Source organism: Gymnogyps californianus, chromosome 6 (assembly GCF_018139145.2).
Source record: "Gymnogyps californianus isolate 813 chromosome 6, ASM1813914v2, whole genome shotgun sequence".
NCBI classification, from domain to species: domain Eukaryota; kingdom Metazoa; phylum Chordata; class Aves; order Accipitriformes; family Cathartidae; genus Gymnogyps; species Gymnogyps californianus.
The window spans coordinates 40,785,547-40,798,708 of NC_059476.1; the positions used below are offsets into that span (position 1 = coordinate 40,785,547).

General features: G+C 42.1%; 1 protein-coding gene across 3 annotated transcripts in view; it reads right to left on the reverse strand.

The window, feature by feature from the left end:
* The window catches only part of PRKG1 (protein kinase cGMP-dependent 1), a 523,526-nt gene that overhangs the window by 154,891 nt on the left and 355,473 nt on the right, over positions 1-13,162 (reverse strand). For all 3 annotated transcript variants that reach the window (XM_050898610.1, XM_050898609.1, XM_050898611.1), the window contains one exon: positions 12,643-12,706. In XM_050898610.1, coding sequence (XP_050754567.1) covers positions 12,643-12,706 — 64 coding nt within the window. The remainder of the gene's footprint in view (positions 1-12,642; positions 12,707-13,162) is intronic.

The window sequence follows — 13,162 nt, forward strand, 5'->3', positions numbered from 1 at the left end:
AGGAGGAACCAGGACTGCTGCAGATGTTCATGTGTTTTTTTTTCATAGATATAGTTCTTTAACATTATACAGCTTTGTTTTATCTTAAAATTAGTAGTCAAAGCATTATCATTATTATCATTAAAAAAGGGATCATTTGCTATATGAATCTGTACCCTGCCCATCACACTGGAGCAAGACGGTGCCATACCTTGCTGCTGATACTCACATCCCTAGAAACAAATGGACTTTTAGAATAGTATTTATCTAATGTCTGATCTAGACTTTCCAGTTCTATTTTAAACTTCCTCGGATGGAAAAGGAAATATCCCAGCAGTGTTTTTGACCCAGAGGCATTGCTGATGTCCCAAGGACAGCAGCAGCCGTGGCTCCGGGCTCTGCTGGGGAGAGGGGCTTGACTTGAGCCCCATCGGCTGCAGCAGAAGCCACCAGAGGCACAAATTTGAATTATATTTCAGTTTGAATTGAATATATTGTATTTGCTGAACACAAGAAGCGAAGGGCAACCACCGACCCATTGGCCCCAACCTGTCTGCAGGCAAAAGCAGCAAATAAAATGCACAGAAAAACAGAATCCACATGCGCTTTGCCCAAATGTATGCTGCAAAGCCTCTTAAAACTGGAAATAGTAAAATAATGGATATAGGAAAATTAAGCACATGGCTGGATCACAGAGGAGACGTTTACTTGGATCTCCTGAGTCGCACCCTATGACCTCCCTGTTGTCCCATGTGCTATAAAAAATTCACGTCCATCTTGCATGTTTCTAAAAAAGAGTCTGCAAATCTGCCAGTGCAAATGATAAATTATGGATTTACTTAAATCCTTTTTTTCATATCTATGAAACCCTGGAAAACATCTAAGATTACCAACAAAAAACAATTTCATGGTTTTTTTGGTTTTTTTTTTTCTTTCTTTCTTTCATAGCTGTGACAGACTGTCTGAAGAATCCGCTTATGGAGAGCATAAAAATATATTCCAGATAGGCCAGAGCTGGGTTTAATCCAACCTATCAAAGAGCAAACACTTATGCCCAAAAACCTGTGTGACCTGAGAGCGGCAATGGCAAGTGCGGCGGCTTTATAAATTAGCATCTTATCAGCGACTTACCACTGAAAGCTTTAACATCCACTCAACCCAGTTACCGAAAATAATAAAAATAACATACTGGAGCTCCAAAGCAGCATTTTGGTAATTTTTTTTTTTCTGTTCTGCTGAAAACTGTTGCACGCTGCCTTCGCCACGTGCCCTGACGGTGACCATATCGTTGCTGGAGTGGCTTTTTATACCCACTATCTGGCTGAGAGGGGTTTATTAATGAGAGAGGGATGCCTAATGCAGGGGGACAGCGTAATAAGCTGGAAAGGACAACGCTACGCGAGAGGCAGCCGAAAAACAGGCAACTATAAAACTCTTTTGGAGGATACATTAAAAAAAATTATGGCAATACAAACACCGTGCTTGAAAATTCTGGCGCCAGCATTGGCTTTTGCATCTTCATTGCTGGGTGCTGTTGAACAGACAGGACAGCTAATGTTTGGTGCTGATGAGCAGGCTACGGCTTCTCCAGGTGGCTCCGCAACTGCGTGGCAAGCTACCGTGCTGCGTTAGCAGCCGAGGAAATCTCTCTTTACAACCCCAAACTCCTACCCTTCTGAGTGTCCTTCGGGATTCTCATGGAGATTTACGTTAATATGTGTATTCCACATGCTTCGGATGGCCATAAGAGATGTTATTCTCCAGCTGGGGTGCTTTGACCTAACTTCAGTGGATTTTACAATTTGCACTGGGAAAAAACCAACCCAGATCCTGTGTTTGTGGTTTAGGAAATAAGCCCAGAGAAAAGGGCAACAGTACTTCTGACAGGGAATTAAATAATAATATCCTACTGTCTCCGGGGGAATCCGTCTCCCTGTAGAAATCCTCCGGAAAAAGATCCCTCTGAAGCCACTGGGATTTTCAGAGTAAATGCAAGCTACTTCTTGAGAGATTTTAAAATTCATTTCATAAAAATCAGTTAAAAAGAGAACCTAATTCCCTGACTGCAAAGCATATTTGGCAGAAGCCCTCTGCGACCGGCAGGTTTGCATTGCTCATCGCCTGCACCCACCGCAAACACCCAACAGGTCCCACCGTGAGAAGACCCGAAGCTGTTATCCATGCCGGGCAGGTGGAAGTCAGGGAAATGGCTTCACGTGTGTTCATCGCAGGGATTTTATTGGAGAAAAGAGGGGTTTAGTGGTAAATGACGAGAAGGAGGGGACGGGGAAGAAAAGGCAATAGAGATTTTCTGGAGAAAGGGCAAGAGAAAGACCCAGCTGACCCATAGGGTCAGTGGACAAAACAAGACCTGTCTGAGCAAAGCTGCAAGGGCAGCAGCTAAGGTTTTAAAAGCCAGGGGTGGACTTAGCCAAGACCTTGGTAGGGAACGGGGTGCATCAGGGACAAGAGAGTATTTCTTGCTAAACTGGAGGCACAGCGAACCCTGCAATGCCGATGCCCACGAGACCTTGTAGGTCCCTTGCAGCCCGGAGATGGGATATGAAGCAGAAAGGGAGCCCAAGAAAGATGAACAAGCCTTAAAGAATTTCAAAACTAACCTTTAACATGTTTTGCCAAGGCTTGTCAAGGTAGCAATATTACGCTACTTCTAAAGAAAACATTCCTATGATAAGCAGAACACCAGTGTAATTTATTTTAGATGTACACATGAGAAAACCAAAAAAGATTACTTCAGCACTAAAGGATCACCCTAGTTGTACACAAAAACATTCACATCCAGGGTCTAAGGTACTTCTTTGCATACAACGGTTTTAATCATCGTTTCATCAGTACCATTAAATAGTCTCTGCCCTTTACACTGAGCAGAGGCTGTGATCCGCGTCAACCTGCCTAAGCCAAAGGGAGAGGTCCTGCCCCACCACCTCTCCCCGCTTCTGCTCAGCGGCATCGGCCTGAGCCTTCATTTGCCCCGCCAGCAGGCAGAGCAGCAATCCCTTGCTTGATTAGGGGGTTTGTCGAAGGGTGAATCCATCCCTAGCTCCTGCTGATGCCAATGGTTCAAACCAGAGCTTACCTACCACCAGCAAGGAGCCCAAGTAAACTAGAAAAGGAAAACCGGCATTCAGATGAGCTTCTTGGCACAAATCCTGCTTTTTTTAATCAAAGTCTTATTTTTTTGCCTGTTAAATCCAGCCAAGTCTCAGCAAAGGTCTGCAGGGACCTAAACTCAGCAACCCTTGCACAGGTGAGGGGGTTTTTTTGGGTTCTTCTCCCCAAGACACATAATGCATAACTCATTCAAAGTCCTGGCCACATGGATGCTGAACCTTTTCCCTATGTTCATTATATCATCTACATTTTGGAAAGGACAGAGATCCTACCATCTCCTCACGCATTCCTAATAATCCCATCTTTATACTAAAGCCATTATATCCATATTTTTAGAAAGTTTTCCCTATTTACAAACCCTCCTATGCTGTTTTTCTAAAGTCTAGATGCTCTGTTGGTATAGATAGCACCAGCGTTTCCTGCATTACACACTCTTCTAGCAACAAAATTGAGAAAAAGGAGCCAATCAGTCAAGGACTTGATTACACCTTGACTTTCCAGCACCTTTATTTTAACCAGTGGCACTCTGTTTTCCTCAACCACGGTCATATTAACCAGATAAAGATTTAGCCACTTTTATCTTGGGTATTCATGAGTTTCTATTTTCCGTTTCCCCCCTACTCTGTTTTTCCATCCCCGTTATTCACAAGACATTATTTGGTTGATTTTTGTTTGCAGAGACCCAGCGTTGCCTGGCCCAAAGGTGGCTTTCTGCACCGCTCCCACCGAACGGAAGAAGCGCGGTGGGATGCACCTTGGGTGCCAGATCCCAAAGAAGTAGAGGGAAAAAAAAAAACCAGGTGCCCCGTATCAGCATTGTCTCATTGAGTTTTTCTGCGTTTCCTTTCTGCTAGGACAGAGTGGCCACGGAAACCATCCAAATAATCACATGCATTTTTCAGTAGGATGGGAGAGTTAAATGGCTTTTCAGTTTGGTTGCGAATTTTGATTTTAACAGACAACTTGTCCTGCTGTCCTTCAACTTGCTTTCAAATGAAATAACAGCCTCAAATCCGAACAAAAGATTACGCTCTAGATAGACTGAACCATTCACCTGATGAAATTTTGAGTTTGTTTGCAAGCTGCTTCATCAGACAATAATTTTTTAATAATTTCTTTGTTACTTGTATGAAGAGCTTGCTAGATCCTTGTCGGTCGTGCTCTGAGCCCATGAGCTCTGCTTGTGCATTGAGGGTCTCATTTTAGCAATCTCACGGGATGCTCCAAGTGTCCTCTTCAACCCACAAAGCTTTTCTCCATTTGCATCACCCTCTAACAGTAAGTTCTGCAGATCTACTAACTGCTGTGTGAAGAAACACCTCCTGCATTCCTGCCATGGCAGAAGAACAGAGCAATCAGGATGGTCATTATAATACGCACATGGATGACGATGTTCCTGACAAGCATCTGCAGGGACCAGGGAGTATTTAACTCCTTCCCTCTGCTGTGATAAATTAAGCATGAGCTTATTTGTAATTGCCCAGAAATGGTCAGTGCCCACAATAAAGAAAGTCAAAAGCAAAACTTCTATCAGTGTGACACCTTTTTTCCCAATGCAAGTGCTAGAGCGGCTTCCGAAGTAAGCATCACTACACAGTCACGTCATCGTCTACAGAGAAATAATCACGCTTCCCTCTTTTTCTCCCTAATATCTTTTAAAATTAGATTTAGCTAATTCATCTGCATTTTGTACTCTGATAAAAACTGAAAGAGGCAGAGACATTTTCCAATTAGATCAGCACTCCTTGTTTCACGCACTGGAAGAAATCGCTTTTAATTCTTTGAACAGCTGTGATTTGTGGTGGAAAATACAGCATACGTGCACTATACATACACACATATTCCATGGGTTTAACGGCCAGAAAAAGTTTGTCAATGACTTAAGAGGAGGATACTATTCTACTCCATTGCTCTGGACATTGCAACTGAGTACTCTATTGTACTCTTGCACATCATTTTTCCTAACTGCATTTTATTTTCGAATGCTTTTTTTTTTTTTTTTTACAGTAGACTCAAAAAGCTTTTTTCCTGGAGCACCTGCAAAAACAAAGCTATGCTTTCATGAATGTCATTTGAAAAATTAATATAAGTACAAATCAAGTTAAAATTTTGTCCATATATGATTGAATCAATCATGACTGAATCTGTTTTGTTGCTCCCACAGGCAGCACTTCTCTAACTATATCCCACAGCTCCTTTGGTAAATATACCTCAAGAGAGTGCTGCCTTTAATCAAAAAAGATAAATCATAAAAATTAATTTTTTCCGAACCAAACATTTTACTCTTCTCTCTTTATTTCTAATTTCCCCTCGAATCTAGTTTGTGCCTTTAAATCAGATCAATACCTGCTGCCGATCAGCTTCGGTCCAGGCAGAACCTACTGCTACCTGCAGGATGGACCAGCAAAGGATTACGTAGACCTGGTTTCCTTCACCTAAGAGTGATCCTCAGTCTTATTTAGGCAGGAAAAAAATACTAATTACATTGAAAGCTAATTAATTTTGCAATTTTCTTCCTGTTCTATTCACTGTTGCCATGCAATTCTGCATAAAAGGAGGATTGTATTCAGACTCCATTAATTAAATGGAGGCATCCTCAGAATTTCTGATCCATACTAATTGCACAACGTAGAGCAAGAAGGACGGCTGGCATCTTCGCGTGAAGGCTGGCAAAACATGACAGCTCTGCCTAAGCCAGCTTGCGAAGCTGAACTACGCAATGAAACTTTCTCCAAGATCACCGTTCTTCATCAGGCGCTGCGACGGAAGGAGCCCCACTAGCAACAGAGATGAATTTTGTTTTTCTTTTACCATTTGCGCCTTATTCAATTCATCCTTTAATGGGGGGGGGGGAGGAAAAAAAGAGCGGCAAGCAACCTTCATCACATAAATTTACAGCAGCATTAATGAAATGGCTGCAGACAAGCGCTGTGATCCGTGCTTTCAGCACTTTGAGATCACACTCCCAAGATGTGCTCTGCATGCAGCCAGCGAGCTGCAAGTTTTCAGGCTTGGCATCATCCGCCTGCGGTATTTAACACATTTCTCTTCGCTCGTACTGCTCAAATAGTTTGGCAGCGCCGTTTGTCTCCGACCATATATGTGTTGGGATCAATGATGTAGCCAAATCATAGCTGCCTGGGTTTGGAGGAAGCACATTGCTGGCACTTGGACCTCGTAATGCATTAAATTAAATTAAAATTTTGAAGTATCAACGCTTCTAGTGAAATAATTTCCAAAATGCACACTGGGAGACATGGGAAACGGCAGCCCCAGGGCCCTAACGCACTCCCAAGCCAAACTGTCCAGCTACAGCAAGGAAAACCTAGGACTAGTTAATGAAGTGGTTTGCATACTTGATTTAGGGCAATATATTTATATTATATTTAAATATCTATTTTATATTGCATATAATATAACTATTACATATTTGCAATAGATCATAAAATATTACACACATATTTATATACATATAGCAATAATATATATATGGCAAAGCTATCTACAGTTCTGGCTACACAATATACAAGAAGAATCCATTTGACGTAGCTTAGATTTGACATTATCTACGCAAAAAGAATCTCCAGTATTTCAGCAACCAGACTGAAATTGCATTTGTTGCTTTCTGTCGCTCAAACTGCTCAGATTCATACATGTAACACCTTACACGGATTAGTACGCTAAATCCCAAACAGCGAAGGAACATCAAGTACACAGGATTTAGAAAATGCTAGAGTCGAAAATGCCAACGAAACCTTAATTCAACCCCCTTCTGTGTATTTATAACTACAAAACTTTTAAATCACAGATTATTTTCTCCAGCTCCCCCAGGCTCTCTGAATTCCTGCCCCTTTCCCCTACCTTGAAAGCCCTGTATAACTCAACGGAGCTGGGACAGATATTCAGGCGGATAACAAGTCCATCCCTGACACACGGGCAAAGCAATCTCCTTCTTTGAAACAGGATTAGTAGTTTGGGTTGGGAAAAAAAAAAAAAAGAGAACGATCACCTGTAGGTCAGTAGCCGCAATGAATAATTTTAAATCAAATGGCTAAGTCATCAAAATCATAAGCAACTGGAAATGGTTTCAAAAGAGACAAGGTCAAGCAACCTTAATTATACTTATTGTTACCTGAACTACTGATTTGAGATATAGATCTTTCAGGGATATAAGGCTTACATTTGAATGACACAGAGGATACCCTTGAAAGAGGAAAAACACTACCAGAAAGTGAACCAACTTCAAGATGGAAAAGAAACCCCTATTTTTTGCCCCAAAGGAGAAAAAAAAAAAAAAGAAGGAAAAAAAGCGAGGCAGAGATGCCAGCCCAGAGTCTCCGAGCGCTGCCGGTGCCCACTACTAGCTCATCCCCCTCCTCAGCCACGCCGGGAACAAAGACCCTGGACCGACCTTCCTCTTCCTCCAGACATTTCAAACACCTATCTCAAGCTCGGCTGTCCTTCTGCCTGCCCGCTGGTTTCCCTTTTCTCAGCATCTACTCTCCTGCCTCCTGCCAGAAGTACCGATTTCCTCCTGCTGAGCTCTTGGAAAGCTCTTCCAAAACGCACGGTCCGAGCTGAAGGCCAACGGATAGGAGGCCCACCCACCGCCACCCCACCCACGTCTCCAGCGGTTCCTACTTGTTCTCATATACACAACCTCACGGAAAAAGGCGCCAGGCTTCAACCGGGAGCACGGCAGGGAAAAACGTCGCCTTCGCTCCATCAGCGAAGTGCCACTCGTCTGATTTTGTCCCCTCCTAATCGCCAAGAGAAAGCAAAGGTGCTTAACAGTGGGCAAACGCATGTCCTATAGGCACTCCGCTATGCCATGGGGAGATGAAGCACCTATACATTTACCATGAGGAGTCACATCTTGAGAAATTATACTAGAGGTTGGGCATTTTGGGGCTTTTGTTTGGGTTTTCTCCTCTATGACCATAAACTCCCTTTTTTTATTCTCTCGCCTGCGGCGTAGTTCCTGGCAATTTGATCCACTCCTTACAGACTCGCCGTCCGCCTCCCTTAAGGATTTAATTTCATTTAACGACTGGAGTTAATCCATAAAAACTAAAAATACTGGCAACGACAGTACCTTCCAGCTAATCACTGGGTGAGACACCAGACGCTGCACGCTGTCTGTGCAATATTAATAGTGCCGTGACGCAGAGGGCTTTTCACAACACCTCGGAGTCCTTATAGATACTAGTTTCTCCATTCCCTTGAGAAAAAGAGGTGAAAACTCTGAGAGACCTGAAGCCGGGGAAGATGCTCTTCCCTCTCCTCCCAAATTTCCATCGGGGCAGCGACGCCGCTGCGCTACCTTCCAGTACAGGGGCTGGCAGAGGGGACGGGACCCTACATGTCAGCGATAGCGTCATGTATGTGGACGGCATCTCAGTTGCCCTAAGTTATTCTACGGGTGTTTCGATGCATTTTAGTTTCCTTTAAAAAAAAAATATATCAATACTTTATTCCCTTCTGTTATAAACTGCCCACATTATAATGAAGTGCCATAACGCTAAGGCTACATGTTCTTAGAAGAGAACTGTTTATTACCAAAAATCCATTTATTTTTGTGATCTATAGCTGATACATATTAAGGGTGCCTGATGGAGGGAAAAAAAGACTACTTTTTTTTTTTTTTTAAACTCTAAGGAAAACAGAAAGTCTGTAATCAGAAAAGACAACCATAAATTGTTACAAAGCCTTCAAAAGTGGGGAAAGAAAGGTCAAGGCTTTTGCATTTTCACAAAGTTTTTCAGGTTTATTAAAAAAAAAAAGTGACTTTTAAGCTTGGCTATTAATCATCTACAGTGAGTCTTTCAATTTGCAAAAAAAAAATTCCCCTCTTTCACCCAAGGAAACTAAAATTATTCAGATGTTTCACGAATAAAAATAATGAGCAAGAAGGCACTTCTACTGTTTTCCAAAGCAGATTTGCGTTCATCCAGAGCAAAGATATTTATACAATAAATACCAACCCAGGTATTTAATCTGAGATACGCAGCACTCGGATGGGGGTAAGGCACACAGCTATCTTTAAGCAGTATCCTGTCAGCTCTTATCTTTTCCAGCTACGTTAATCCTCCAATATTTAAACATAAACACGTTGATTTTTCTTTACCAAAATACAGCACAGTGAAACTATTTTGCCACCGGTTCAATGCCGTTAAGCAACGGAGCCGTGAGCCAGAGGTATTGGGCAACAGGTTTTTTTAGGAAGGAGCAGCCCAGGGCGTGATGCTTGAAGAGCCAGAGAGAGGTCAAGAAGGGCTTTTGCAACTGAAGAAAAATATGAAAAAGCAGGAACTAAGAAAGAAAAAATAATAAAACATTGGGATAATACTAATTCTATTCTGAAAATCTAAGTATTAAACTTTTACTGGACTCTAGTGCTATGTGTTCCCTCTTGCATCCCAGACACACAGCAAAGGCGGATGATATGCACCACTCTGCTAAAAAATAAAGATAAAAATCGTTCCCCATACAGAGTAACTGATGAATTTGGGTCCTTCATCCCTTGCACAGCACGAGCACCGTTAACCTTTGCTTCCCCGCCTCTCCCAAACAGCTAACCCCTGCCAACAGCTTAGTTTACGCGAAGCGGAGGCTGAGCTGACCACAAACCCGTGCTTTTATTTTGACTCAACATCCACTAATTTAAATCTTTCTTCTCATCCTACCCCATAATTTGGATGAATCTCGCAGGAACCTTGCATCAAATGGGTTCTGGGCCAGCAATTGCAAATGATTTGAGAGGACTGTCCTACAGGCAGATAGAAACCTCATCTCCTTAAGACAGTGAGCTACCAAAACCCAAGTAAAACAAAAATTAAGTCTTGAGCTACAGAAACATATTACTTGTTGACTCACACATTATGTTTGGCAAGCACAAGGATAAACGGCGCAATAAAATCGGGGCCAGGCAGTGCTGTTCCAGCAGAGATGGCATTACAGCCAAACTAAATCAACCTCTGTGCTGGAAGGGACGCTCGGCTTCCCAGGGCGGTGAAAATCACTGCAGCGTTACCCAACGGTTTGAGAGATGTTAATGAAGTCACCTATACGTTACATTGATGCTTGTTAGTATGCAATTTGAGAAATAGTAATGTAATTTTAAAAAACACAATGGGAGAAGACAGAAGGGTCAGGTTTGGGTGCTGGGAAAAGCTGTGCCAGGGTTTAGCAGTGATTCCCAAATCCTGGGACTGGGACTATAGGTGCAACCTAAAGCTGCTTGAGATGGTGTCAACTGCAATGATCTACAGCTGGAGAAACCTCCGTCCCCAGAACAAGGGCTGGAAATGGGGTAAATTCTTGGCAAAAACACAGCATATCAGTAGCTTGGGTTTGAATGTGCTAAAATTGAACTCAATAGACTTGTTTCTACTCTCACGTATATAAATTACGAGCAATTTCATTGACGGGACTGATCTCGCCCAAGTCAGAAGCCACTGCAAGAGCAAAGGAAATTCCCCTGGGTTTTGTTAATTCTCGAGTTATCCAAGGAACTTGTTGTAGTATTTCCATCAATTCTAGAAATGAAATTATGTTATCAAACACTGACCTTTTTTCCTCCCCACTGTCTTTATAATGTCATTTCCAAGTTTGATTTGGATAATGGGCAATTAGACCAGCTTTTTTTCCTTGCTTCTGGATTTTAGTTAACAGTTTTTAGAAATTATTTAAAGAATGTAGGACAGAAGTGTTGCATTATTCACAGCACTGTATCAAAAGAAAAACTGCATGAAATCTTGATATTAAGAAAGAGGGGTTTTTTTTTCCCCCCTGCCTCAAACCGTGCCAAATCGGTCACTTTTATCCAATCCTTGTTACAGCAACAGAGAGGATAAAATAAAGTTATTGCTGCTTAGTTTCAATAGGTTAGATACTGTTAAATACAAAATGCGTAGTATCACAGTAGAGAGGTTTTTTAGTTTATGTAAAACGTGGTATGTTAAATCAAAGGCAAACGCAGAGGGAGTAACAAGGGTGATTCCAAGTGGGAAATTGGGAGCCATATCCCAGTACAGTCTGGGACGACCAACCCCTCTTGCCACAGCCTCCACCCTGGGGGTACAGAGTTATCCCCACAGACGCTGCTTTCGTCCCTCATTTCTTCACTGATGTTTGTTACGATTTCTTTTCCCCCTGCCATGAAACCTGAAGTGTCCCTGGAAAAGTTTTATTGACTTTATTCTTTTCCTTAGCTCTTGACAAGGAACTTAATGCTGGTTATGCGATCCAAGCAAATTAAACTATCCGTTTCTGCTTAGGCATGCTGTTTCGAGATAGGCAAATTTAATTCATAGCCTATCGAGTTAATATGCCTTTTCTCTCTAGATCTGAACACTTCTCCGGCAGTAAAGGAAATAAAGCTTATCTATGAATATGCAATTATTCTGTATGACAAACAGCTGCTTTGTTGGGATTACAAAATTTATCTGTATACTAAATAAAAAGGCAAGGAACTAACAATGTCCTATCAATGCTCTGGGGAAAAAAATAAATCAACTTAAATGTCAGCGGCGCCATTTTTTAAAATCAACGGCAGAGGTGGTACACATGAACATTTTTCTATAAACATATTTATTAGGGTTGCTCGTGATGGCAAGGCACGTACGAGAAAAACCAACAAGGAATGAAATAAAATACTGTGGTACACAGAGACTTCCTGCAGTTAAATCATACAGGGCTACATTTTGAAAAGTTTTATTAACAGTTTCTGTAATATTTAATCACATGCAATTCTGCAGGCCCAGAACAGATCGCTATGTGAGTAAACTATGTGAACAAACTGCCTGCAATGCAGTTCAAGTATTTTACATCTATTTTACACGTTCACTTACAGGGCAAGGTCGGGGTTTTTGGTTTGTTTTGGGGGGTTGGGTTTTTTTTTGGGGGGGGGGGGGCGGCAGGGAGGGTGTGGGTTTTTTTTTTTCCCTTAGGTTTTTTGTTGTCGGGTTTTTTTGGGGTGGGGCTTGTGTTTTTTGTTTTTATTTTTAAATAAAGACTCATTAAAAGCCTGACACTAATGAGATACTAGTTATAGCCAGGCAGGCAAAGCACAACTCCATCCATACCATCAAGTATCTCAACACATATTGCATCGCCCCTCTCCGCTGTAACTCCTCCGGGACCAGCTTTTCCATGACACCTCCTTTAAGGCACAATATTCCCCTCTAATGTAAGTGTCCCATCAAATTTGAAAGGAGATGGTATTTTCACATCTCCCCTTCTCCACCACTGAACCAGGGCTGGAGAAGAAGGATTCCCTTCTGCATACCGCAGGAAATTATTGTTTCGCTCCCCAACTGGATACAAATCCAATTAAAAATACGTAAGCCCTGTTCAAAACTAGATTCATTTTTCACCCAGCTCTTCTCATCGTCTCGACATGCTGGAACAGTCAACCATAACTGAGAGCAAAATTGTGAAGCTGTTCTTTCGGAAAAAAGAGCCTGGATATTGCCACCAGACGGCTCGCAGACTCTGAACTCATTAGCTCTCAAAATTAAAAGCACTTACCTCTTCAAGGACATCTGCAAGCTTACTAAGTATCTCCTCAGGAAGGCTCTGGAATGTGGGAACACTGCAATACAAGAGAAACCTCGATTAATGGATCCCTCTATACAGGTCATAAATCTAGCTGCATTTCTCTCATCTCTCTTCCAGAGATATTTTGCCCTCATCATCTGGGGCTGAACAAGCGTTCACCAGAAAAGCGGCAAATATAATGGATATCTGATCCTCTTCTAGCAGCCAAGATGTATTTTGTGACGATGGGAGAGCACTTGCAGTAAACATCTGGAGAACCACTCGTAAAGCTGGTAATCAACTAAGAATCAATTAAGGATTTACTGGAATTAATCTGTGCCACAAACCTGCTCAGTCACAAGTATGACTGTGCAAATTTTTTCTTGGTCTGCTTCCTCCCCAGCAGAAATAAATAAATAAAAAAGGGCACAAAAGATCAGCTCCAGCCAGCAACAGATAAAAGACTGACTGAAACCACACACAGGCGTAACAAATGCAAAGCGGGAAGCCA